This window comes from Brienomyrus brachyistius, chromosome 12 (genome assembly GCF_023856365.1).
Source record: "Brienomyrus brachyistius isolate T26 chromosome 12, BBRACH_0.4, whole genome shotgun sequence".
Taxonomy (NCBI): Eukaryota; Metazoa; Chordata; class Actinopteri; order Osteoglossiformes; family Mormyridae; genus Brienomyrus; species Brienomyrus brachyistius.
This window is the reverse complement of record NC_064544.1, coordinates 6302646-6329721: the sequence shown is the minus strand read 5'-3', so window position 1 is coordinate 6329721 and position 27076 is coordinate 6302646. Positions and strand designations below refer to the sequence as shown.

General features: G+C 53.1%; 1 protein-coding gene across 1 annotated transcript in view; it reads left to right on the top strand.

Moving 5' to 3' along the window:
- Window positions 1-27076, top strand: part of LOC125704775 (lipopolysaccharide-responsive and beige-like anchor protein) — a 106465-nt gene that overhangs the window by 15695 nt on the left and 63694 nt on the right. Inside the window, exons 10-33 of the mRNA XM_048970785.1 lie at window positions 21-154; window positions 393-501; window positions 1130-1282; window positions 1736-1904; window positions 2159-2238; window positions 3882-3944; window positions 4927-5024; window positions 5529-5621; window positions 6473-6581; window positions 6658-6739; window positions 6826-6949; window positions 7026-7218; window positions 8539-9108; window positions 9192-9340; window positions 10654-10795; window positions 11080-11260; window positions 11687-11797; window positions 13417-13508; window positions 14873-14987; window positions 15317-15668; window positions 17181-17311; window positions 18904-18985; window positions 19843-19976; window positions 21100-21161. Coding sequence (XP_048826742.1) covers window positions 21-154; window positions 393-501; window positions 1130-1282; window positions 1736-1904; window positions 2159-2238; window positions 3882-3944; window positions 4927-5024; window positions 5529-5621; window positions 6473-6581; window positions 6658-6739; window positions 6826-6949; window positions 7026-7218; window positions 8539-9108; window positions 9192-9340; window positions 10654-10795; window positions 11080-11260; window positions 11687-11797; window positions 13417-13508; window positions 14873-14987; window positions 15317-15668; window positions 17181-17311; window positions 18904-18985; window positions 19843-19976; window positions 21100-21161 — 3528 coding nt within the window. The remainder of the gene's footprint in view (window positions 1-20; window positions 155-392; window positions 502-1129; window positions 1283-1735; window positions 1905-2158; window positions 2239-3881; window positions 3945-4926; window positions 5025-5528; window positions 5622-6472; window positions 6582-6657; window positions 6740-6825; window positions 6950-7025; window positions 7219-8538; window positions 9109-9191; window positions 9341-10653; window positions 10796-11079; window positions 11261-11686; window positions 11798-13416; window positions 13509-14872; window positions 14988-15316; window positions 15669-17180; window positions 17312-18903; window positions 18986-19842; window positions 19977-21099; window positions 21162-27076) is intronic.

Here is a 27076-nt window from a genome sequence, read left to right as displayed (position 1 = left end):
CTGCCCTCTGTCTCCTGCAGAACACCAGAGCGATGGTGAGCCACTCTGTGCAGAGTGCCATCCACTCCCTGGGGGGCGTGCAGGCCCTCTTCCCTCTCTTCATGCAGCTGGACTACCTGCAGGACCCCAGCGATATGACGGACACCTCCGTCTGGTGGGGGCTGACGTTTCATTAAGTTTACCTTTTTGCTAACACTGTGGAAAAGGGCTAATTTTCTGAAAGAAATCTGCACTCGCAATGCAGAAGCTTTCAGTCCATGGCACCATGCAAGATGGGTATTAAAACTGGCTTATTCTCCCAGTTCTGCTTTCTCCAAATGTTGCTCTTCTGAGGATGTGTCTGAAAGGTCAAAGGTCATTTCCTGACTGGTCTCCTGGCTCCCCCATCTCAGCTGCAGCCTGCTGGCCTTCCTCATGGAGCTGTTGAGGAGCTCCGTGGCCATGCAGGAGCAGATGCTGGCCTCCAAGGGCTTCCTGGTGATCGGCTACGCTCTGGAGAAGGTGAGCGGCAGCTGAGTCGGGGGGAGCGTGCGCTTCAGGAATGACCCTGGGTCAGATGGAGAGCTTTGGAAGTTCAGTGGCTGTTCGCTGGTTCAGTGGTAATGTGGTACATGATTGATCTGCTGTGGTTACGGTGCATATGCTGTAGGGACTGTCTGCGCACTGATTGTACATGCGCATGTACTAAACATGTAAATGTGAGTGTTATTAGTGCCAGGGTTGTACAGTGGGCAGGAGTATTTTCCAACCCAGTCCTCGGGGAACCCCAGACAGTCCACGTTTTTGCTCCCTCCCAGCTCCCAGCCAATCAGGAACACCTGGTACCTGGGAGCTGAGAGGAAGCAAAAACGTGGACTGTCTGGGGTTCCCCAGGACTGGGTTAGGAAACACTGCTCTAAGGTCCTGATAGGGCGTGCCCCCTCATTAACGCACCTGCCCCCGCCCTGCATCACTGTCTGTCATGAAAGCGAGCGGGACTCTCATCAGGAGGCCATGACATGCTTGTGAGGCTTCATCAGCTGCGTGCCAGTTGGTACCTGAAGGGAGCAGCAGTGAAACACTGGCATCGCGGCCCCGGGTGCCTCCCCCTTCAGCGTGTAACTTCCTGCTTCTCTGATCTTCTCCCAAGTCCTCCAAGGAGCATGTGACCTTGGCTGTGCTGGACCTGTTCCTGGCCTTCTCCCGCTACCTGAGCGGCCTGCAGGGCGGCCAGCTCCTGCTCAGGCAGCTGTGCGACCACATCCTGTTCAGTCCCGCCATCTGGATCCATGCACCGGCCAAGGTCTGCCACAGGGGGCGAGCACGCGCCCCATGGCTCAGCCATAACATGTGTGACAAAAACAAACCTGAAATGGAATATATGCATATATGGGAAGTCTAGTGTTATCTCAGACATGCTGCAAGTGCAGAGTTTTAATCTTCGATACTCACAGCTGATATTTCACGCAGCCTCTGAGGGCTTTCAGTGCTGATGCAGAGATGAAACTCTTATGTCAGTAAATGTTTTTTGGCTTGTGATCGGTCCTGTTAGCCCGTTTTTTGGCTTGTGATCGGTCCTGTTAGCCCGGCACTGTCCCCTGTAGTCACTCACCGGGCTTATTTTGTTTCGCTGCTGTCCTACTACGATACGAGGTTTATGCAAATGCCGGTCTAGTTTGAGGAATGCAGCAAGAAATTGACTTTCATGATGTGTCCCATGCCTGGCCCACTCTCCCACCCCCCCGGACATTCACAGGTACAGAGAAACCTCTACGCCTACCTGTCCACCGAGTTCATCAGCACCGAGACCATATACAGCGGCACCCGCAAGATGGGGACTGCACTGCAGGTTATGCACACAATCAAGTACTTCTACTGGGTGGTTAACCCGGAGGACCGGAGTGGGGTCATGCCCAGAGGCCTCGGTGAGCCCCCCCCCGTTAACCGTCAGACCAGGTCACCAACAGTGTCTGCGTCCATTAGCCATTAAGCTTTTGAGGCTGTCCAGTGAAAGGGAATATCAGACTGTGCCTAGAATAAGCGGGTGAAACGCTTCAGAAGCTGTATGGTACAGTGTGTAAGAGTGAGTGCGTCAGTCGTCAGCTGGCACTGACCTGGAGACACTGTGTGGACTCAGTCCATCTCCAGTGGGCTAATCACTGCACCACCTTGTGTTCAGATGGTCCCCGTCCCAGCAGGAAGGAGATGCTGTCCTTGAGGGCTTTTCTCTTGCTCTTCATCAAACAATTCATACTAAAGGTGAGTAATGTTCTTCAAGATCATTTCAGGTATCAGAACCTCCCAAAGACCATCCACACCATAACTGGGGGACTCAGAGACCATCCACTGGCGCGTGGGGGGCATAGTCCATAGCAAAGTCGGCGGGGGTGGGGGGTTCCCCAGGACTGGGTTAGGACCGACCATCCACAGTGTGAGGGGGGAGGTCCCATCCACAGTGTCGCCTCTGTGCTGCGTGTGTTCCTGCGTGTGGTCCTTCGTGTGTTCCTGCGTGTGGTCCTGCGTGTGGTCCTTCGTGTGTTCCTGCGTGTGTTCCTGCGTGTGGTCCTTCGTGTGTTCCTGCGTGTGTTCCTTCGTGTGTTCCTGCATGTGGTCCTTCGTGTGTTCCTGCGTGTGGTCCTGCATGTGGTCCTTCATGTGTTCCTGCGTGTGGTCCTTCGTGTGTTCCTGCGTGTGTTCCTGCGTGTGGTCCTTCGTGTGTTCCTGCGTGTGGTCCTGCATGTGGTCCTTCGTGTGTTCCTGCGTGTGGTCCTGCATGTGGTCCTTCGTGTGTTCCTGCGTGTGGTCCTTCGTGTGTTCCTGCGTGTGGTCCTTCGTGTGTTCCTGCGTGTGTTCCTGCGTGTGGTCCTTCGTGTGTTCCTGCGTGTGGTCCTGCGTGTGGTCCTTCATGTGTTCCTGCGTGTGGTCCTTCGTGTGTTCCTGCGTGTAGTCCTGCGTGTGTTCCTGCATGTGGTCCTTCGTGTGTTCCTGCGTGTGGTCCTTCGTGTGTTCCTGTGTGTGTTCCTGCGTGTGTTCCTGCGTGTGGTCCTTCGTGTGTTCCTGCGTGTGGTCCTGTATGTGGTCCTTCGTGTGTTCCTGCGTGTGTTCCTGCGTGTGGTCCTTCGTGTGTTCCTGCGTGTGGTCCTTCGTGTGTTCCTGCGTGTGGTCCTTCGTGTGTTCCTGCGTGTGGTCCTTCGTGTGTTCCTGCGTGTGGTCCTTCGTGTGTTCCTTCGTGTGTTCCTGCGTGTGGTCCTTCGTGTGTTCCTGCGTGTGGTCCTGCGTGTGTTCCTGCGTGTGGTCCTTCGTGTGTTCCTGCGTGTGGTCCTTCGTGTGTTCCTGCGTGTGTTCCTGCGTGTGTTCCTGCGTGTGGTCCTTCGTGTGTTCCTGCGTGTGGTCCTGTATGTGGTCCTTCGTGTGTTCCTGCGTGTGGTCCTTCGTGTGTTCCTGCGTGTGTTCCTGCGTGTGTTCCTGCGTGTGGTCCTTCGTGTGTTCCTGCGTGTGGTCCTGCATGTGGTCCTTCGTGTGTTCCTGCGTGTGGTCCTTCGTGTGTTCCTGCGTGTAGTCCTGCGTGTGTTCCTGCATGTGGTCCTTCGTGTGTTCCTGCGTGTGGTCCTTCGTGTGTTCCTGCGTGTGGTCCTTCGTGTGTTCCTGCGTGTGGTCCTTCGTGTGGTCCTTCGTGTGGTCCTTCGTGTGTTCCTGCGTGTGTTCCTGCATGTGGTCCTTCGTGTGTTCCTGCGTGTGGTCCTTCGTGTGTTCCTGCGTGTGGTCCTTCGTGTGGTCCTTCGTGTGTTCCTTCGTGTGTTCCTGCGTGTGGTCCTTCGTGTGTTCCTGCGTGTGGTCCTTCGTGTGTTCCTGCGTGTCACTAGGGCGCCCTTGACACTTACAGCATTTTCCTTTCATGGCAGGACTTTGGGACGGTGGATGAAGTGCTGGACAGCATCCTCAGTCACCTCCTCACCCTGCACGAGGTAACACCAGCGCTGTTGACAGACTTCAGTCGGCACTTTAAAAGACTTAAATTCACCTTTTATTTTTCATTTCCAAAGGTACATTAATAAAAAAAAAAACATTAATTACTAAGACACATTTAACATCAGTTTACATCTTAAAGTAGTCTCCCGGAAAATTTATTTCCGCTTTTCAATCTTCAGGTTGCGATGCTTACTTTTTGCCACTAGATGGGAGTCTAGCCCAACATCCGCGGCAGTACATTACACAGAATAGAATGAAAAAGTGGGGCCTTCGTGTTGTACCAGAAAATGACTCCTCTATGGGAAATGCCTGTTCTGGGCCGCCGCCAAGTGCTGCACGGCTTGTAAGGAAACACTTTTTCACTCAGGGAAAGAATGATGCCCTAAAACGAAACAGAGCTAAGCCGATTGCTGCAGGAAGGGTCTTTTCCTTCAAGTTTGTTTATAATTTGTGCCCTTGCACAGTTACACAGAGGCACTGTATTGGAATAAACACACGCTTAAGTATTTTCCCTTCATCGTTAATGTAAATTGTCTCTATGAAAACAAAATGAAAAATATTTGGTTCTGACTCAATTGTCAAACATACTAACACTCTTATTTAATTATGAATTCAAGTTTTTAATTAAGTACTTCAAATAAAAGGTTCTCAGTCTGTACTGAGCCCCTGAATGGAAGCTGTGATTCGATGAAGCTGTGGTTCGATGAAGCTGTGATTCGATGAAGCTGTGATTCGATGAAGCTGTGATTCGATGAAGCTGTGATTTGTAAGCCTATTGCAGTTAAAGCCATCGGTACGATGTAAAGGCCTCAGCATTCAGGGGTACAAAAAAACACCAGGAGGCAGTAAAATCGAAACACGCGGCTCGTCGCGTTTCTACCGCATCCGCTGTTTTGCGAGCCAGTTTGATCAGACCGATCCACACTTTTCGTTATCAGTTATTAAGCTGACGGCTCTGGACTCACGCCCCTGTCACAGGAGGATAACTTAATGGACGTGCTGCAGCTGTTGGTGGCTCTCATGGCCGAGCACCCGGCCCACATGGTCCCGGCCTTCCAGCGGCAGAGCGGAATCCGGTACGGCTGACATCAGACCGGACCCGACCCGACCCGACAGACGGCTTGCAACAAGTTACCAAGCTGCCGAAACCCGCGCTGTAAATCCAGCAGCTGGTCTGTCTGCCCCTGCTGCGCTTGTGCGGCCCGGCTTAACCCCTGCAGCGCGAAAGGGGAACCCGATCCTGATGTAGTAACTAATGGGAGCCCCCTGCGGAGACATGAGCTGCTGGGCAGGAATGCCGGGGAGGGGGGGCGGGTCTCCGGTGCACTGGGGGAGCCGCATGTCGGAGGCTCCCATTTTTTAAATGCTGTGCAAGCTGACAGTTAATACAGGTCACTTTTACTCTCTATGAGAAGTTGATTGATAGGTTTTTATCGTAAGGCAACACTGCAATTTATTAACGAATCACATGATGCACAGCAACATTTAAGCCAGCAAATATGTATCGGAATTATTGTTTCTGCTCTTTAGGAGCTGTTATTGCGTATGATAGCATTTTATTTTCTGTTTGCCGTTTTCAGAGTGGTGTATAAGCTGCTCGCCTCCGACAGCGACGCTGTCCGAGTTCAGGCCCTGAAAGCGCTCGGCTACTTCCTGCAGAATCTGGACCATAGGTAAGTCCCACGGCACGGGTGGTGGTGAAGCTCGCTACTGACACGGGCTCCTCCGCTTCGACCCGAATCGGTGGAATTGCAGCCTTTGCACAGCTGAGACTGACTGCTGGGACGCTGACTCGGCTTGTGGATGCCGGTCTGCGGGCGTCACTAGAGTCGGCGGAAGATCATTTACAAGCATCATAATAATAATGACATATTCTTTATTGTGTTATAGAATATTATATAATGGTATAATAGTAAAAATGTCATAAAAAATTGCAATATTTTTATTATTGTTGCTGTGGATGTTCACTGCCTTGATAGAGTAAATGCTTTTTAAAAAATGCATGTCATTGTACGGTTGCGGAGCACTGCTGTAAGCACAGCAGACAGGAATAGCTCTCCTCTAGGACTGAGTGACCGTTTGTGAGCCTCCCTCAGTATTTCTGCTGTTTGCTGTGGCTGAGCATGGTGCCCCCCCAAGGCTGTGAGGCCGCTGTGAGGACGCTGTGAGGCCTGTGTGAGGCCGCTGTGAGGACGCTGTGAGGCCTGTGTGAGGCCGCTGTGAGGCCTGTGTGAGGCCGCTGTGAGGACGCTGTGAGGCCGCTGTGAGGACGCTGTGAGGCCTCTGTGAGGCCGCTGTGAGGACGCTGTGAGGACGCTGTGAGGCCGCTGTGAGGACGCTGTGAGGCCTCTGTGAGGCCGCTGTGAGGACGCTGTGAGGCCTCTGTGAGGACGCTGTGAGGCCTCTGTGAGGCCGCTGTGAGGCCTCTGTGAGGACGCTGTGAGGCCGCTGTGAGGCCTCTGTGAGGCCTCTGTACCTGTTAAGTGGGGACCCGTGCATGGACACGCCTGTGCTGTGCTTGCAGGAGGAAGGCGGAGGTGATGGTCGCTCACAACCTCTTCTCTCTGCTGTCGCAGCGACTGATGCTGCACGCAGACCGCGTGACCATGACCACGTACAACGCCCTCTATGAGGTATTTATGTGGACCGTGTATCAGAAAAGTATCACACCTATGCAGTTAACCTCCTCACCTCCTGCCGTGTTCGCAGATCCTCACGGAGCAGATCTGCACTCAGGTGATCCACACACCGCACCCGGACTCCAACTCCTCCGTGAGGATCGTGAACCCGCGTGAGAGTCGCTCGCCCCCCCTGAGTTCACGTGAAGGCCATGCGGCATCCCGAGAACCTCCCGCTCACACCCTGCTGTCCCCACAGAGGTTCTGAAGGTCATCACTGAGCTGCTGGACGGGTCGCCACCGTGCCCCGCTGCCTTTGAGGTGCGCCGGCTCTTCCTGTCCGACATGATCAAGCTGTTTGGTACCAGCTGGGAGAACCGGAGGTGAGGTAGGGGGCTATTGCAGGGGGGGTTGCTTTTACATCAGGGCTGACCAAACCCCCCCCCCGTCCACCTCCAGGAGTCTCCTGCAGTGTTCCCTCTGGCAGAAATGGCTGCTGTCCCTCTGCCGTGTCCAACCCCAGAGCAGCGAGGAGCAGAAGATCTCTGAGATGGTCTACACCGTCTTCCGCATCTTACTGGGCCACGCCATCAAGCACGAGTTGGGGGGCTGGCGGGTGTGGGTGGACACCCTGTCCATCACCCACACCAAGGTCAGCCACCCAGCTCCCAGTTTACCCATTTAACTTGAGCTTTCAGCTGTGGTTATTTAAAAGCTTTTCTCTTTATTCTGTTGTTAACCCTTTATTACATTCCTTGTTCTGGGCCAGTGAAGTAACTGCATTAGTGTCAGATTGTGGTCTGGGTTTTTAAACCTGACCCACCCAGCATGCTACAAAGCACCGTGTTCTGTGCCACTGACCAGCAGGGGGCAACGCAGCCCTTCTAGAACATTATCTGGGTAGTTCAGTCACCCCCCCCCCCCCCCACCACGATCTCCAGAACAAACATCACTGAAGTCCACCTTCAAGTTGAACTTCATTCTACCGTAGTAAAGTAAACAGTTGAGTACGGCCGTGTTAAGCAGCCTGTGGGTAACGCAATCAATCGCTTACTCTCCGAGGCTTTGAGTGCTGCTTCCGAGCTGCCAGGTGGGTTCGAGGGAGAGCTTGTTACACGTCTGTGCTTGGCTCTGACCCAGCATCCGCTCAAATCAGGCCTTGGAATACCAGTGTACCATCAAAAAGCACACAATGCAGCCACAGATACCCCCGGACCGAGTGAAAATGGAAATGTCATGTGCTACAGGGCCTGCGTTTCCCAGCGTGGGTTTGAAGTTACTGTAATTACTGCAGTAGCTGAGCACGGAAGTTATAACGGCATTACTGTACGGCACAGATAATTACACACATGTGCGCCGTCGCAGACCTCCTGTGCTGTGACTTCATTCTGTAAACATCCAATAGCTCCTATTTTAAAAAGTGTAATTGCTCCCTTTCATCCTGGAAGCAGCTCTTTGGGAGTCACGCACAACTTGGCAGTTACAGGAGAAAGATAATCCTTGCTGGGTGAGTTAACCCAGTACCCACGTGTGATTCTGCAACCTGGTCACGTTCTGCTTCTCCCAATAAACGGGCTGGACTCGCTCGGGTCTCTCTGCTCCAGCTCTGCTGTGGCCTGCGTGGGTCACGTCACGGCCCATGTGGAGTGCTCACACCCTCCCTGCGTGGGTCACGTCACGGCCCATGCGGAGTGCTCACACCCTCCCTGCGTGGGTCACGTCACGGCCCATGCGGAGTGCTCACACCCTCCCTGCGTGGGTCACGTCACGGCTCATGTGGAGTGCTCACACCCTCCCTGCGTGGGTCACGTCACGGCCCATGTGGAGTGCTCACACCCTCCCTGCGTGGGTCACGTCACGGCCCATGTGGAGTGCTCACACCCTCCCTGCGTGGGTCATACTGATATCTGTCAGTGTACGACTCACTGTGTATCATAACTACTGCCTTGTTTCTCTCATCCTACCTATCTAGGTAGCTTCTGAGAAGCCAGACATCACGTTCCATGAGTGCCAGAGGATGGCGGGGGGCGAACGCGGATCCAGTGAAACCAGCATCATCTCTGAGGGCCGCGTCCCCTCTACTGGGGCCCCAACAGGTCCTGGCCCATCTGGCACCATGCAGGCAGAGGTGGCGAAGCCACTCAATATGGCCAGCACCCCAGATCTGAAGCCTATTGATAAGGCTGCAGAGCAGCGCCCACTTGTCAATGAAGGTGCATGCGGGGCTATGCGTTCTGGGCTGTCCTCACCAGATGTCTCCCATCATGGAGAAGGACTTCAGGGAAAGCCGGCCGTACCCGCAGATGCTGAGATGATTACGGATGTCAAGCGAGCAGGTGTCACTGAGAATAACGGAACTGAAACTGAAGACCTGGGGAGCATCTCTGCTCAGACTAAGGTCAGCCGTGAAAGTTCAGAGGAGGGAGATGGGGGTGAAGAGGAGAGGCGACGTTTGGGGACACCTTGGGCAGCCCGAGTGACCAGGCCGGAGGTGTCCGGTGTGGCCTCTGACTCGGCGCGACTGAAGGGGCTGGCTTCGGCGGTGCGTGGCTCTCTGTGCTCCACGATGTCATTTCGGACCCCCTCTCATTCTTGCTGGTGACTTCACTCTTCGTTTAATCCCAGGACTCTGCCTTGGGTCACGAGGAGGAAGCCAGTCAAAGTTCTGAAGGCAGAACCACAGGTGTCCCGGAGCTGCAGTGGTCCCACATGCACCAGAGGCTGCTGTCTGACCTGCTGTCCTCTATCGAGACAGAGGTGCAGGCCTGGAGGAGGTGGGTGTTAAGGCGCTGGGTGAAACCTGATGAGTCACTTTGCTGTCTCCACTCTTCAGCCTGGGTGCTAACAAGAAGCACTGTCCATGTCAAACAGGAAGGGCCGTGTCTGTCTGACAGGAAGTGCAGTGTCTGTCTGACAGGAAGTGCAGTGTCTGTCTGACAGGAAGTGCCGTGTCTGTCTGACAGGAAGTTCTGTGCATCTCTAACATGAAGTGCAGTGTGTGTCTAATAAGAAGTACTGTGTCTGTCTGACAGGAAGTGCTGTGCACCTCTAACATGACATGCAGTGTGTGTCTAATAAGAAGTACTGTGTCTGTCTGACAGGAAGTTCTGTGCATCTCTAACATGAAGTGCAGTGTGTGTCTAATAAGAAGTACTGTGTCTGTCTGACAGGAAGTGCTGTGCACCTCTAACATGAAGTGCAGTGTGTATCTAATAAGAAGTACTGTGTCTGTCTGACAGGAAGTGCTGTGTCTGTCTGACAGGAAGTGCTGCGTATGTCTAATAGGAAGTGCTGTGTTTGTCTAATGGGGAGCCCTGCGTTTGTCTAATGGAGAGCGCTGTGTTTGTCTAACAGGAAGCGCTGTCTGTCTAACAGGGAGTGCAGTGCATATCTAACATGTGCAGTGTGTGTCTAATAGGAAGCGCTGTGTATGTCTAACAAAGCACTGTCTAATAGGAAGTACTATGTTTGTCTAACTGGAAGTGCTGTGTATGTCTAAGGGATGCTGGGAAATGCGGACAGGAAGCTGCATGTTATAGCCGTGATCAGATTGCACTGCAGGCTGTACAAATACTCCGTGGGGGTTTTGCTCTTTGGTGTTTTGTGAAGCAGTGAATTGTTATTATGCTGAGCAGCTGAAATCGCCGTCATCTTCTGGGAGCCACACAAATCCGGAGCCCCGCCGTCCTCTAAACTGAACCTGATCTCTTACATGATTCCATCCCGTTAAACGTGAAACCCGTCCACACTGGAGCTGTCGTGTAAACAATAGGTGTTTCTCAGTATTCGTACTTGACCACACTTGTATACACACATTGCCGACGTCCAGTTCCAGTACTAAGAACAGAAGTACGGAGGACAGTAAAAATCCCTGTGTGTTGTTCTCACTGCTCCAAATATCAAGGATACATCAGCTGTATCCTGACAAATGAGACCAATCCCTTGATTCATTGTGCTTGAAGTTTGTTTTTGGGAGGCAAGTTAGCAAGAACGCTCTTGCCAAGAGCACAAGTATGATCTTTGCGTTCATGGTATTGGGAAACACCCTGACACCCGGTGAACTGCCATATTTCTCTGCCACCTCCAGCCACTCCACCAGGTCGCTGTTGGACCCTGAGAACCTGGTCTTTGTGCGCAACTCCATCCATGTCCTGCTGCAGGTGGTGGACACCATGGTGGTGGGATGCGGCCACATTCAGGCCCTGCTCTCAGCTGCCACCTTCGCCACTGTGAGTAAAGTGCGGGGCCCCCTAGGAGGCTCTGGCCCCTCCCTCAGACTATACCCCCTTTCTCAGAGACTGTCCCTCCCTCAGAGCCCTCATATAGGCACACCCCCTGTCTTAGACCACACCCCCTGTCTTAGACCCCACCCTTTCCTCTGAGGCTCCACCCACCTTCGTTTCTGACAGTAGACATGCCACCTGACCTGCTCATATTCACTTTTCTGTACTGTAACCTGTGGCTTCCTCCTCCTGCTGACTTCTGTCTCTTTTCATGCTGTCGTCCCCCCAAGGCCGGTCCGGAGAGCGTGGAGCCGTTGCAGGGCATGTCTGATGCTGCCACAGTGGCCTTCCTACAGCGCCTGCTGAGCTTGGCAGACGTGCTGCTGCTCTCCAGCTCGCTGAGCCTGGCCGAGCTCGAGGCCGAGAGGAGGTTGTCTCCAGGGGCCGCACTGAGGCAGAGCCTGCGCCTAGGTGAGCCACCCCCCTATCCGCTACTGTGATGGTAATTTTCTGCACAGTGGCAATGCAGGAGACCAGCATGCTCCTCACAGTCATGGTGGCACCCCTTCACACAGCCATGCTCACCCCCACGACCGGCGGGCCGCACCATTATTAATGACCAGCTGATTGGAGATACTCCATGTTTCAAAGCTTTTAGGCAAAGGGCACTGGCTTTTACGGAATGAATGTTTAATGAGGTGCCGCTCTCGCTCCCTCCTGCTGCATGGCCCGACTCCCAGCCCGTAACGAGCTCCCTGCGTTAATGGGCACCTAGAGTTTCTAATGGAGGGAGAACCGGCCCGCTCCACTCCGCCGGGAGGGAGAACCGGCCTGCTCCACTCCGCCGGGAGGGAGATCCAGGGCTGAGGCTCTGCTCTCTGTTCACTTCTCCCCCAGTGTGCACTGTGGCCGTCTGGAGATACCTGGAGCGCCAGCAGGTCTCCTGCAGTGACAGCAGCAGCCCGAAGCTCCTCGCTGGAGCCGTGGGCCCACCGGGAGCCCATCTCCCTCAGGCAAGTGGCAGCTGTGAGGCAGACCTGCGGGGCCTAGTGCCCTATGACCCCCCCGTCACAGACTGTCTGGCAGCAACCTGGGGGGGACGCCTGCTGCGGCGTCCCCACTTTTATGGTGATGCCATTGGTGCCTTTCCACTGGCATACAGGAACCGAGCCGTACCGTGAATATAGACCAGTTACAGCACGGTTCCAGCTCGCTGTGGTTTTCCACTGCAGAAGGTTTTAGCTCAGTAAAAGCATTGTGGGCAGAGGGACAGTGACGTAAAACCGAAGAGACGCTTATTTACTGTTCACATGGGGGACATCATGATTTACCATGTGCAATTATCATTATTATTATTATTATTATTATTATCCATCCATCCATCCATTTTCCAAACCGCTTATCCTACTGGGTCGCAGGGGGTCCTGAGCCTATCCCGGAAGCAATGGGCATGAGGCAGGGAACAACCCTGGATGGGGGGCCAGCCCATCACAGGGCACACTCACACACCATTCACTCTCACATGCATTCTTACGAGCTATTATTATTATTATTATTATTATTTACTGTGTGTTACTTTCCGCTTGTATGTCTGTGAGAATCGCCATCGCATCTGCTTGCGTCAATTTACATTACCAATCCATTCTGTTCAGCTGTTCTGTACTACTTTTCCAAGTAGGAGATTGAAAATTTTCAGGTTCTGATTTTTCAGGCATCCATCGCCATGTGCGACACGGCAAACAATGAATAGATATGTAGAATATACACTCTTTCCTTCAGATAATCCATGTGGCAAACACTGGGATCTCACTGGCATTTTCACCAATCAGAGGGTGATGACACAACCAGCTTGGCTTGGTCACGCTTTTGGTCCTGGTACTAAGCAGCGACGCTTCAGCACAGTTATGGCTCTTGTATGGCTCACATACTTTGCAATGGAAATATGCCAGTTCACCGTACTGGTCAGGTATGGCTCGGTTCTTGGTGGCCGTCTGAGGGATACTTGTATGTTTCTCCACGCTACGCAGAATTCATTGGGGGGCAGGGGATGGGCGCATGATGTTTAGATGTCTACTGTGGGGTATCATTTCTGTATCCTTGCATGCTCCAAGGTGCACGCTGCAGTGCCTTCCTGCAGGCTGCAGGGGGCACACTGCTACACCCTAAAGTAAGAGCGATGGTCTAGATCTCCTTTAATGGTAGCATGATGACTGAGTTATCTGCTGTTTTTCCCCTCATGTTATGCTGCCTCTGCTGCTAAATCTTTTTCCAGAAAACATGGCAGCCATCCTGCATGCAGGCTAAATGTTTGTCTTTTGTAATCAGGACCAATTTTTTTTGTCGGATTTGATTTAAAGTCCCAGAAATAAACTGCCTTGGGGGGCATTTCTAATGAATATGCAGTGATTGTCTAAGAGCTGGAGAGGAAACTGGATGTAAATCAAACACACAAATAAGGGGAAATCCAACGGATTCACAGATTGCCGTTTCCTTTCCGATGTTGAAATCCAGCATTTGGATCTCACTTAGGCATGAAATGAAAGAAGTGTTTGAAATTCGTTTTGAAATCTGCGTTTTCTCTCTGCTCGGCCTGCTTGAACCCACGTGTGGCGCCTGGCCCGGTGCACTGCAGGACTCTGACCTACCTGGCGACGAGCAGAACGGCCTGTTACGGGATGTGGATTTGGAGCGCCTTCGCTCCGTGGTCTTCAGGAACTTTGTGGGTATCTGCCGGCTGGGTGTTAGAAACCCCATGAGTGTTCATGTTCCTTTGTGGAATATTGCTTTGGGCTTCTCAGTTGCTGTTCCAAGGCTGTGGATAGTCTTCCACTTGCCACCGGATCTGCCCCTACTGGAGTAGGCCTGAGCATATATATATATATATATATATATATATATATATATATATATATATATATTTATATTTTATATATTTTTTTTATGATTATTTTTGTAACTTTAATTAATTTGTTGTTTGCTTCATCTCCTTTTTCCTCCTTTTCATTTATTTTATCTAAGAATACTTATTGTGTTACATTGTGGTCTGCAAAGCACTTTGGTCAACTTTTGTTGTTTTAAATGTGCTTTATAAATCAACTGACTTGACTTGACACCTGCTGTAGCATATACTGTCCAGAGAGGGCGTCTGCAGCCCTCATTCTCCCGGTCTGCTTAACATTTAGAAGGAATGGTGATCTCAGTCTGACTCAGGAAACTGGTTTTGTTTGCTTTGGTTGATAACAAAAACCAGTGATTGTCTTGTGTTGCTCCGTCCAGTCGGGTGGGTGTCAGGTACACAGGAGCGGGCCCTGGGAATCCTAGACTGTAGACGGGAGTCGGGTGGGTGTCGGGTCCACAAGAGCGGGCCATGGGAATCGCAGACCGATGGGTGGGTGTCGGGTCCACAGGAGCGGGCCATGGGAATCACAGACTGTAGACGGGAGTCGGGTGGGTGTCAGGTCCACAGGAGCGGGCCATGGGAATCGCAGACCGTAGATGAGAATCAGGTGGGTGTCGGGTCCACAGGAGCGGGCCATGGGAATCACAGACCGTAGATGAGAGTCAGGTGGGTGTCAGGTCCAAAGAAGAGGGCCATGGGAATCACAGACCGTAGATGAGAGTCAGGTGGGTGTCAGGTCCAAAGAAGAGGGCCATGGGAATCGCAGACCGTAGATGAGAGTCAGGTGGGTGTCAGGTCCACAGGAGCGGGCCATGGGAATCGCAGACCGTAGATGAGAGTCAGGTGGGTGTCAGGTCCAAAGAAGAGGGCCATGGGAATCTCAGACCGATGGGTGGGTGTCTGGTCCACAGGAGCGGGCCATGGGAATCTCAGACCGTAGATGAGAGTCAGGTGGGTGTCTGGTCCACAGGAGCGGGCCATGGGAATCGCAGACCGTAGATGAGAGTCAGGTGGGTGTCAGGTCCACAGGAGCGGGCCATGGGAATCACAGACCATAGACGGGAGTCGGGTGGGTGTTGGGTCCTCAGGAGTGGGCCATGGGAATCGCAGAATGTGGACGGGAGTGGAGAGCAGTGGTCAGGATTTGGACTCTAACCACGGTGATGAACATCTGCCCTCTCCAGGATGACAGTCAGCAGGCGCAGTTCTTGGCGCTGGCCGTGGTCCACTTCATCTCTGTCCTGATGGTGTCCAAGTACAAGGACCTCCTGGAACCGCACAAGGGCGGGAAGGGCAGAGGTACCGTGCTTCTCATCATCATGCTGTGATATAGTCCGATTTGGGCCACGTCCTCACACTGCGGGCTCTGACCCCATAACCGTGGCTGAGGTGGAGGTGATGGAGCAGGCGGCCCTGGACAGTGGTGGGATCCACTTACAATTCCTTTATTTTGCGGATACTTTAATCCAGAGCGATGTACAGCTGGATCAGGGTTAGACAGTCCTGGGGGAGAATGGGGCTAAGAGTCTTGCTCAGTGACATTACTGTGCCTACCCTGAGAGACTCCACCCCCCACCCCCCCATAACGAACCCTGAAGCTGAGGTGAGCGTCTGCCTGTTTTTCACAGATGTGGGAATAGCACCCAGTTGTCCCCCCATCACACGGACGGAGTCTAGCTTGGGGCAGGAGAGGGCTTCCCCCACGGGGGGTCATGCCGAGGAGTTGGACGCTGTCAGGAAAGTCCTGGGCTCTCTTTCCTCTGAGGTGAAGCAGCAGAGAGAGATGGCTGCCTGTTCATCTTCCTCCTCACCTCGCTCTTCTTCCTCTCATGGGGGAAGGTGCTCCAATGTGAAGGAGATCCTGCGCAGCCTGGTTGGGTCCTCGACGCAGGACATCTTGGTGGACCCCAGCCTGCCTTCCCTCTCCTTCCTGGAGGCCATGGGACACGCACCCCAAAGGGGCACCTGCTCCTTGGAGAGGTGGGTCTCCATATCTTTGGCTCAAGGGTCTTACTCAAGGGCCCAGTGCTGATATGTTTGCTCTGCCTGCCAAGGGATTCAGGCTTAGTCTTCGAGACACATGCACAGATCTCTAAACCGCTGAACTGTAGTAACTGATCGCAGGGATTTGAATGTTGATTTACATGTTCACAGCTTCCCTCCTTGCTGTTGCCCTGGGAGTGGGGTGGGGGCTCTGCGGTTGATAATGTCTATCTTATAGGCTGCAGTGATCAGAGGCTCGACTGATCATCCTCGTTGGTCTCTGCCTGGCAAAAAACTTCAGCAGGGCCAAGGCCCGTGTGAGACAGGCAGCCTCTTATACCGCAGGTTGGGTCGCGCTCAGGACAACACGGGGGGGGGGGGGGGGGCGCGCTCAGGACAACACGGCAGGGTGGGGCACGCTCAGGACAACATGGCGGGGGGGGGGGCGCACTCAGGACAACACGGCGGGGGGGGCACGCTCAGAACAACACGGGGGGGGGCGCGATCAGGACGACAAGGCAGGGTGGGTCGCGCTCAGGACAACACGGCGGGGGGGGCACGCTCAGGACAACACGGGGGGGGGGGGGGCGCGCTCAGGACAACACGGCAGGGTGGGGCACGCTCAGGACAACATGGCGGGGGGGGGGGGCGCACTCAGGACAACACGGCGGGGGGGGGCACGCTCAGGACAACATGGCGGGGGGGGGGGCGCACTCAGAACAACACGGGGGGGGGGCGCGATCAGGACGACAAGGCAGGTTGGGTCGCGCTCAGGACAGCAAGGCAGGGTGGGTCGCGCTCAGGACAACACAGTGGGGGGGGGGGCACGCTCAGGACAACACGGCGGGGGGGGGCACGCTCAGGACAACATGGGGGGGGGGGGGGCACGCTCAGGATAACAGGATAAGTCACGCAGTCACCATCACGCCATAGAAGCTGCTTGCCTGAATTTCATGTGTTTATCCAGGCTACATATGTGACATGCAAGCAGCTGATCTGTCCGGCTCTTACCTTCCAGTCTCCTGTCCTGGGGGGATCCCCAGCAGGGTCTCTGGGTGCTGTGGAGTGGATACTCACCAGCTTTTTGTGGGGGTGGGTATGGAGGACAGACAAACAGAGGTGGAGAGGCACACTAAGCAGACCCTCTCTGCACCCCTTGCTGTGGTGTCTGATTCCTGCCAATCGTTAAGGATTACTCCTCTATAAATCAGCTCCGCCATGTCCTGCCCCCCCCCCCCCCCCCCCCAGCTGCCCCAGATGCCAGCATCCTGAGGGGCAGTGTGGTGGAACGCCAAACTGGAGTTGAAATCAGGCCTAGATTCTTCATGTCAAAAATCGCTCATCCAGTACAGGGTGTGAGAGAGTCAGGCACCATATACAGGAACCACGAGAAGGTGTAAGATGCTGTGAGCGAAACACACCTTTCACAGATGGCTGAATCAGCCTCACCACGCTGGCTTGGTGTTTGAAGGCCGTGCTTTTACATGATGTAAGTGTTCTACTCCTCAGGAGTGGCTCAGTGCAGCCCAGAAAGACCCTGCCCCCCTTTGGTCCCACCTCTGCTTCTTCTGAAAACTTCCTCGGACCCCCCCATATTGGCAGTGCCGCTGTGAAGCCTATGGGAGACGCGGAGCCTATTGGTGAGTCAGAGTGAAGCTGCAGTCTGTCTGATCTCATAAATGGTGTATAACCTGGAGAAGCTCTGCACCTGACTTAGTATGTGCAACATGGAAAGAGTTTGCAAACTCCACACTTGCACACAGACCCGGCATTTGAAGCCCCTACCCAGGAGGTATGAGGTCACTGTGTCACACTCAAAGCTTTATGTTCAAACCAGACGTCATTACAGGTCAATAGTTAACCACTTATCAGAAAGGATTCAGAGTGCCTGGCCAGTGAGAGTGAAGGTGTAGCAGGGTGAGGGTGTTGCAGACAGAAGGGTGTAGCAGGGGGAGGGTGTGGCAAGGAGAGGGTGTAGCAGGAAGAGGGTGTGGCAGACAGAAGGGTGTAGCAGGGTGACAGTGTGGCAGACAGAAGGATGCAGCAGAGGGAGTGTAGCAAGGAGAGGGTGTGGCAGACAGAATGGTGTAGCAAGGAGAGGGTGTGGCAGACAGAATGGTGTAGCAGGGAGATGGTGTGGCAGACAGAATGGTGTAGCAAGGAGAGGGTGTGGCAGACAGATTGGTGTAGCAAGGAGAGGGTGTGGCAGACAGAATGGTGTAGCAAGTAGAGGGTGTGGCAGACAGATTGGTGTAGCAAGTAGAGGGTGTGACAGACAGAAGGGTGTAGCAAGCAGAGGGTTTGGCAGACAGAAAGGTGTAGCAGGGAGATGGTGTGGCAGACAGAAAGATGTAGCAAGTAGAGGGTGTGACAGACAGAATGGTGTAGCAAGGAGAGGGTGTGGCAGACAGAATGGTGTAGCAAGTAGAGGGTGTGGCAGACAGATTGGTGTAGCAAGTAGAGGGTGTGACAGACAGAAGGGTGTAGCAAGCAGAGGGTTTGGCAGACAGAAAGGTGTAGCAGGGAGATGGTGTGGCAGACAGAAAGGTGTAGCAGGGAGATGGTGTGGCAGAGGACGTGGTAAAATTCACACAGTGCTGGTCAGTAACGGTAACTCTCTATGCGTCTAGGGTCTGGGCTGTAAGTGTCTCCCCAGCCTGTCGGATTGCGTCCCGGTGGCTCCCTGAAGATGGGGGATTTATGGGTGTCTTTCCTGTGTCATGTGATCCGCTTCACTGAGGAGTTCAGACGGAGGCAGCTTAAAGCATTTAAGGAATCTGGAATTTTATGTGCAGTTCTGCGTACCCGAGTCGTATATTTCGGGGTTACAGGCCCTTTAATGCTAGCTGGGGCCCTCAAGGTCCTGCCTTGCAGTTTGCAGAGCAGAAGGATGTGGAGCAGATTCCAGCAGCAGGCATTTGGGGGAAGTTTTCCAGAAATGCTGTGTTATGTGTGTGATGTTCAGAACAGACCCAGTTTGTATTTAACTCACGAGGTCTCAGCGATGGTTCTAGCTCAATACAGGTGAAGAAACCAGTGCTTAGTAGAGATTGTTAGCATATGTATTATTACTGCTGCAGATTGTTTTATTTGTGTTCTGTGTGTTTGGATGCGCTTTCCTGCATTTTTAACCACATCTCTTCTCCACCAGTGATAACCGTCAGAAACACTCCATCACTCGCATTACCAGCACATAAATGCTGACAGGTCTGTCATCTGCACTCTCTTTCAGAGGGCGGGTGTCCCAGCACAAAGCCACCGCCCACTTCCCCAGCAACTCCGACCGCTACCCAAGACTCGGCCTTCGGTATGAGGTGAGGGCTCCCTCGCCCCTCCGTCCGCAGTATCCGCTCTCAAAGACAGTGGTCACTGGGGGCATGAATGTAAAGATCCCTTGCAGACAGGAAATGAAACGCTGCTGGGGTCAGCATAACCCGTCGCCACGCCACGGGGACTTTCCGAGACAGGAAGTTGAATTATGGGAAAATACCTTTGGTTTCCATTGTGCATGACTCTCACATGGGCTGTCCTTGCCTTCACGTCCGGTCCCGCCCCTCACCATGTGTGCCTGCGTCCTCCCATCTGAAAAAGCTTCTCAGCATCATGGACAACCCCTCCCACCCCATGCACACAGACATGATGGGTCATCAGAGCTCCCACAGCAAAAGACTAACTGCCTCCAAATGCAGAACCGAACGCCACAGGAAATCCTTTCTACCGGTGGCAATAAGGCTGTATAACTCTTCCTCATTCTGTAGATGACCTTCTCAGAATCTGTCATTAAGACTCATTCGGATTGTGCAATATTACTCCTCTGTTTGGTATCGAATGTGTGTTTTATCCATGATCACATGCTGCTATTGCAATTATTCAAGGCACAAACACTTAGTCACTTTTCATTACACATGCACTAATAATCTGTTATTTTATTATGTTTGTTATAGCTTAGTTATAGTTTTCTCTTTTTTAACTTTTTACAGAGTATGAGTATTTATGTGTATTTATATAGTTACAATACAGTATCACTCATAGCTACTTTGCACTATTATTTTCTTCACCTTACCTTTACTCCTATTGTTGCACTGAGCATGTAAAGGACAAAAGAATTTCCCTCGGGATAAATAAAGTTTTTTCTTATCTTATCTTATCTTATCTTATCTTATCTCCTCAGTGTCTCCAGGAGGCTGGAGCTGGTCCTGCGGAGGCCCGCCACCCTGCTGAGGGAGATCTTCGTGGACTTCGCGCCCTTCCTATCTCGCACTCTGCTGGGCAGCCACGGTCAGGAGCTACTGGCCGAGGGAACTAGTGAGTCTCGTTGGGGTGGGGGGAGCTGTCCCAGGATGGGGCTGGGGGGGTGTAGTTCCGGGGGGGGGGGGGGGGGGGGGGCTCCATTTCCTCCTGTGCCGTTGCGCCACTAAGAAATGTGGTGGGTTTGGGAGGCCAAGTGTCTGTGGGGGTCAGAGGTCACAGCGCTGAGACGAGTGCTGGTGATGTCTCCTGCCACAGACCCCAGCCGACATGATTGATAACCAGGGGGCCTTGGGGTGGGGGGGGTCACCAAGGCATTTCTGAGGGGTCCCAGGCCAAGATGCGGAGATGCCTGAGGGGGCTTACGTTTCCAGCGCCTTTGTGTGTGTGTTTCTGTTTGTGTCTGTCTGTCTGTCTGTTTGTGTCTGTCTGTGTCTGTCTGTCTGTCTGTCTGTCTGTCTGTCTGTGTCTGTCTGTCTGTCTGTTTCTGTCTGTCTGTCTGTGTCTGTCTGTTTGTGTCTGTCTGTCTGTGTCTGTCTGTCTGTCTGTCTCTGTCTGTCTGTCTGTTTCTGTCTGTCTGTCTGTCTGTGTCTGTCTGTCTGTGTTTGTCTGTCTGTGTCTGTCTGTCTGTGTCTGTCTGTCTGTCTGTCTGTTTGTGTCTGTCTGTCTGTCTGTTTCTGTCTCTGTGTCTGTCCGTGTGTGTGTCTGACTGTCTGTGTCTGTGTGTGTGTGTGTGTGTGTGTGTGTGTGTGTGTGTGTGTGTGTGTGAAACTCACTGAGCACTCGGGTACAGCACATATGGGACACATCTCCCCACCTAAACCTGCACTGGAATATAAAGTTGCAGGTGATGCAGCTCATGGTGCAGTCATGTATTTACGGAGCACTTTATGACTGGTGCTTAATGTAATATTAATGTAAACTATTAGGCAGGTCTGACCTCTATAGAACCCAATCTGTCCCTAAACTGAGATCATGCCCCAATTATAACAGGAGTCAGTGGTCTGAGATATATAGTTTGTCCTTATAATTATTTATAGATTATAGTTATATGATTATCATATCATCCAGCTCCTGATTGGCTCCCATGATCCACCCTCTGTGTGGGCCCAGCATATTGAGTGCTCATGTGCGTCCGTAACTGAGGCCATGACTCTGATGTCTGTCCTCTCCCCCCCAGGCCTGGTGTTTCTGCAGCCTCACGGCTCTGTGGTCGAACTCGTCATGCTGCTGTGCTCTCAGGCAAGTCATCCACCACCCACCCATGCACCACCCCCACCCATCAGAACAATAAAGTGTGAATGGATGGTGTTTAATATGTCCGTGTGGCAGTGGGGGGTGTCAGTCACAGCCCTCTGACCGCCCTGTCAGGCTGTGATGAATGTTAGCAATAAATTAATACCAGCCATGATCAATCGCCCCAACTCCATCCGTCCGCTCCCCTTTCCCCCTGGCTCCATGTGCCCACTCCCCGTTCCTCCTGACTCCATCCGTCCGCTCCCCATTCCCCCTGGCTCCATGTGCCCACTCCCCGTTCCTCCTGACTCCATCTGTCCGCTCCCCATTCCCCCTGGCTCCATGTGCCCACTCCCCGTTCCTCCTGACTCCATCCGTCCGCTCCCCATTCCCCCTGACTCCATCCGTCCGCTCCCTGTTCCCACTGACTCCATCCGTCCGCTCCCCATTCCCCCTGGCTCCATGTGCCCACTCCCCGTTCCCCCTGACTCCATCCGTCCGCTCCCTGTTCCCACTGACTCCATCCGTCCGCTCCCCATTCCCCCTGGCTCCATGTGCCCACTCCCCGTTCCCCCTGACTCCATCCGTCCGCTCCCTGTTCCCACTGACTCCATCCGTCCCTTCCCGTTCCCACTGACTCCATCTGTCCGCTCCCTGTTCCCCTAGGCTCCATTTGCCTGCTCCCCATTCTGTTCCCTGTTCCCCCTGGCTCCATACATCTGTTCCCTGTTCCGCTCCCCTTTCCCCCTGGCTCCATGTGCCCACTCCCCGTTCCCCCTGACTCCATCTGTCCACTCCCCCTTCCCCTTGGCTCCATCCAACTGCTCCCCATTCCATTCTCCACTTGCCCACTCCCAATTCTGCTCCCCATTCCACCTGGCTCCATCTGCCCGCTCCCCATTCTGCTCCCTGTTCCCCCTGGCTCCATCTGTCCACTCCACATTCCCCCTGTCTCCATCCATCCACTCCCTGGCTCCATCTACCTGCTCTCAATGGTTCCATCGGTCCAGTGCCTCTGATTGACACCTCATGAATACAAATGACCGAGCAGTCCCGGTGTGGCCGATTGATGGCTCCTATCGATGAAGGTGTTGTGGCCCCCAACGCTCTGAGAGACAGCTGACTGCACGTGACCGATCCTCATGGGTATAAACATGGAGATGTTGGCGCTGTCATGACGCCTGGTAAACTCCACCCCGGGTGCAATGACATTTGTTCAGCTGTGTTTAGATCCTTAAAACGAACCTGAGCAGTCCCTGGCCCCCCGCTGCCGTGACCCCCTCTCATAGATATGGCACAGGCAGATGGCACCTCGTCCGGGTCCTGCGCAGTGTGTATCCGGAGGATCCCAGCACTGGAGGGGGGCGGAAAGGACTGAGCGATACAGGCTAATGCAGCTATTTGTCATATGTGCTGGGCCCCCACTGCCTGCTGTGCCACCCCCCTCCCCCCCCAAACGGAGAGGTAACATGGCAAGCTTATTACATTAATAAATCAGCGTTCCCGCCCACCAGACACGGCTCGGGGGGGGGGGGGGGGGCGCTGACTCCCTGATTTTCCTGATTACATTTTTTATTTTTCTGGACCAGGGATAGTGTTCATTGCTGAGGAGCAGCAGTTTGGCCATGGAAACACGAAGAAGTTTCTCGGTCATCCTGAGAATTAAATTGGAAATAAACTGGACGGCTGTTGGTTTGGTTTCTGCATGGCTGTTGTGCCAGCACAGGAACTGGGACGTGCTCTTTTCTGATAGGTGTGATGCTTCTGCATGGTTTCTGCATGGCTGCTGTGCCAGCACAGGAACTGGGACGTGCTCTTTTCTGATAGGTGTGATGCTTCTGCATGGTTTCTGCATGGCTGCTGTGCCAGCACAGGAACTGGGACGTGCTCTTTTCTGATAGGTGTGATGCTTCTGCATGGTTTCTGCATGGCTGTTGTGCCAGCACAGGAACTGGGACATGCTCTTTTCTGATAGGTGTGATGCTTCTGCATGGTTTCTGCATGGCTGCTGTGCCAGCACAGGAACTGGGACATGCTCTTTTCTGATAGGTGTGATGCTTCTGCATGGTTTCTGCATGGCTGCTGTGCCAGCACAGGAACTGGGACGTGCTCTTTTCTGATAGGTGTGATGCTTCTGCCGCTCCTTAGCAAGGCTGCTGTCACATAAATCACAGCTGCTTTTGTTTGTGCAGTTAGGATCCCTCCCTAAACGATTCTCATTGAGTGTTACAGGATAATAAAATAACTTTTTCCCTGTTTTGATTTCTGGCATGTGGATCGAGCAGTTGGCAGTTTCAGGCAGTTAGCAGTGTGAGTTTCACCTAAATCTGGCTGCTTCATCCATTTCTAACCTTTTATAGTAGCTGGGATTTGCTGGCATCTGGAGAAGCTGCAGCAGAAAATCACCGGCCATGTTGGAGAGCATAAATCCTGCTCGCCACACTTCCAGCACAAACCTGGAAATTTCTCTTGATCACTCCCCATAACTGCATGACCTTTTTTTTGAGAAAATAATGATTTTGCTTGAAGCAGTTCTAGGTGCCTGTGACAGTCTCCTTTTGAATGCAATCCAGCCCGTCGGGTGGTGAACAGCGCAAACTCTACAGGGTTTAAATATGTCTACTGATGCAGCGTTTTTCACAGTACTGAACACCTTAAATAATTCCACCACATCATTAATATTTTTTTAGAATTATTTTTGTGACTGTAGCTAGAAGTTGTGCTGTATATCATCCAAGCTGCAGGGGCATCAGGGGGCACCTGTGTACAGCGTCATGCCTGTGCGCGGTGCTCCAAACTCCCCCTGGCCGCGTCTGTGAGATCGGAGCCTGCCATGACGCTTTGAGGGAACCGTCACGGAGATTATCCAGAAGCGCTTCATTCCTCCATGTTTTGTCTCACATGCACTTAACCCGGCGCGGGTTTGTTCCATCCGTCAGGCCCGCTTAGCTGGCCCAGGCCCGGCTTTGAGAGTCACTCCAGTGTCGCGCCATGACAGTTTATGAAACAGCCCCCGACCCCCACGGTGGCTCAAATACAGTTTGATGTTTCCTGCAGGACGGCTGCCTCCACTCCGTATTTAACTTGATTCCTGTTTGACTTTGTTTAAAAGTCCCCCGAATAAACAATAAACAGTAAGCTTGGTGGGGGCCTGGCCTGTTTCTTCCTGAGGGGGCCGGCTGGATTTCAGGCAGTTAACGGCCTGTCAGATTAATGTGCCAGATACTTCATACCTGGACGCTGCAGCCTGTTGTTGGGTCGTCATGGACGCGCAGATCTGTGTACAGCCTGAGCTCCGCTGAGGCAGGCCGGCCTGCCCTGTAGGCGGGATCGGCAGTCGCCTAGGGTGCTGTTTCATTGGGGGCACAAAAGAACAATTGAAAAAATCACAAGAAATACCTTTGGTGACATTTCAGTGATTTACATGTTTTAATATTTCATTACTTTTCTTGTGAAGATGCGAGCTACTAGTTAGCAGCCAAATACACCATGTTCCTGAAATGTTTTTATATAAATTAATTGACAGAAGTTGTTTTCTGCTGCCCCAGAACACCCAGGACTGGCCCTGCTGCCAAGTACCGCTGATCCGATATCACACGTCGCTAACTGGCTGGTGTGTGGCGCAGGGGGCACTTTTCAGGTGGGGGGGCCTCGGACCCCATAACGTTATTAGGAAGAAAGAAAGAAGAAGGACCAGGAATGTGGAGGGAGGGGGCCCACGGTCCCGCCAAGCCATTGTCACCCCACTGCTTGCGAAAACACACACGCAGAGTTTGAGATCTGCTCAGGAGAACGGCGTCAAGCTGGGGTCTGGCAGGCCTGCGAATGCCCCCCCCTGCTGTGCCAAATCTGAAACACGGGGATGGCGACGGCTGCTCCGCAGTCCCGCCCCCCCGGCGTGAGAGCGAGCCCTTTCGGACAGGAAGCCATCCGCGGGGCGCGGGGCCCAAAAGCCAGAGTCTGGGTGTTTGCACACTGCGCACGCTGAGCGGCTGACGGTCGCCATTAATAAAGGAGCCGTCCCCCTCGTCTGAAAACAAGGCTTGGAATTTGGCTGTATCGCCCCCTCCAGCCCTTGCGCACTGAAGTGTATGTTACACTGTGTAGTGTTATATTCCACAGTTTGTGTGTTTTTTGTCCGGATAGTTTTCTGTTTGACTCCATAAAAGGTAAGAAACAGACTAACAGGTACAGTCCTGTTAACACTCTGGAAAGGTCAATAAGCTTACTTACTGAAATACTCTAAACCTGTGCGATTCCTAAGACGATTCACATTTTATTTTTTCATCCATCTTCCTATCCTGGCCAGAGTCACTCTGTTCATAGTGGGGGGGGGGGTATCGGACCCCCAACCTTGTGTGTGTGTGAGGCTACAGGGTTACCCACACTGCCGTGCACTGGACTGGTCCTCCCTGCCAGTATGGATGGTACATGGATATGTCCAGCAGTTTACGTAGAGTTTACACTGCAGTGTCGCGGCAGTTAGAACTGTCACCAAGACTTTTAAACTGGATGCCCAGCTGAGGGCTGCACTGCACATTCAGCCAGGTGGATCTGTGGGCGTAATGAGGCCACCGGCGGGTGGGAGGGCGTGGGACCGGGTTTGTGTGTAAGAATCGCTGTGCTGTTCTGTGCCTGTTACATCGGTAGTTGCAGGACAGTCAGAAAAAGAGGCCAAAGACGTATATGTCGTCTGTGCTGTCTGCGACTGGAGAATGTTAGTGTTTCCTACATGGGGGGGGACAGTGTGAAGCCCTCACCTCATGCCCATCGTGCTACAGCTCATGCAGGTGTGCTGGTGGGGGGGGCACGCACATGCGCGTACACACACACACCGTGGGGGGAGCTTTCATAATATCCATGCATCCATCCATCACTGCACAGCTGCAGAGAGGGAGAGAAATGACCCCCCACCCTATAGTGATTGGCTGGGGTTTGAAGGCCTCAGAACTGTAAGCTTTGCAGTTCTGAGGCACTGCAATTGCAGTTAAAGCAAAAAGTAGATTTTTTTTGCCACTCTACTAGTCTGTCTTTATTATGAGGTTGAGCCTGGAGCTCTGTTCAGTCTTTGGTGCTCTGTTGTAGTAGAGTTTTGCTGTAAGCAGATAAGTTAGTTGGAATGTGCTTGTTGAAATTTTAATTGGTATTTTAATCGGTGCTCTGCACTCATCCTGGGATGACTTACATTTACATTTACAGTATTTGGCAGACGCCTTTATCCAGAGCGACTTACATAAGTGCTGTAAGACGCTGCGATGAATTTTTCCGATACTAGCTCAATAAGGACCCAGGCTATGAATACCATCTATCTGAATACCATCTATCTGAACACTCTGTTGAGAAAGTGCAACAATTTTTTTTTTCTTTTTTGTACACATACAGACACACACACGGAAAAGAGCTGAGTAAGAATACAGAGTACTACTTCGGGTATTTCTGAAAAAGGAAAGTTTTGATGCTCATGGATGATGATGCTCAAACAGGTTCATTGCTTCTTCGATCACAGTGGGCTAGTTGCAGTTTTCCCCTCTTGCGGCATTTACGGAGTGCCAACCTCGTCCATGAGCCGGCCTCCTGTGGGGTTCGCGTCCCTAAGCTGCGTGCCCCCTGCCCGTCATGGGATGGCCATGAGCCGGCCTCCTGTGGGGTTCGCGTCCCTAAGCTGCGTGCCCCCTGCCCGTCATGGGATGGCCATGAGCCGGCCTCCTGTGGGGTTCGCGTCCCTGAGCTGCGTGCCCCCTGCCCGTCATGGGATGGCCATGAGCCGGCCTCCTGTGGGGTTCGCGTCCCTGAGCTGCGTGCCCCCTGCCCGTCATGGGATGGCCATGAGCCGGCCTCCTGTGGGGTTCGCGTCCCTAAGCTGCGTGCCCCCTGCCCGTCATGGGATGGCCATGAGCCGGCCTCCTGTGGGGTTCGCGTCC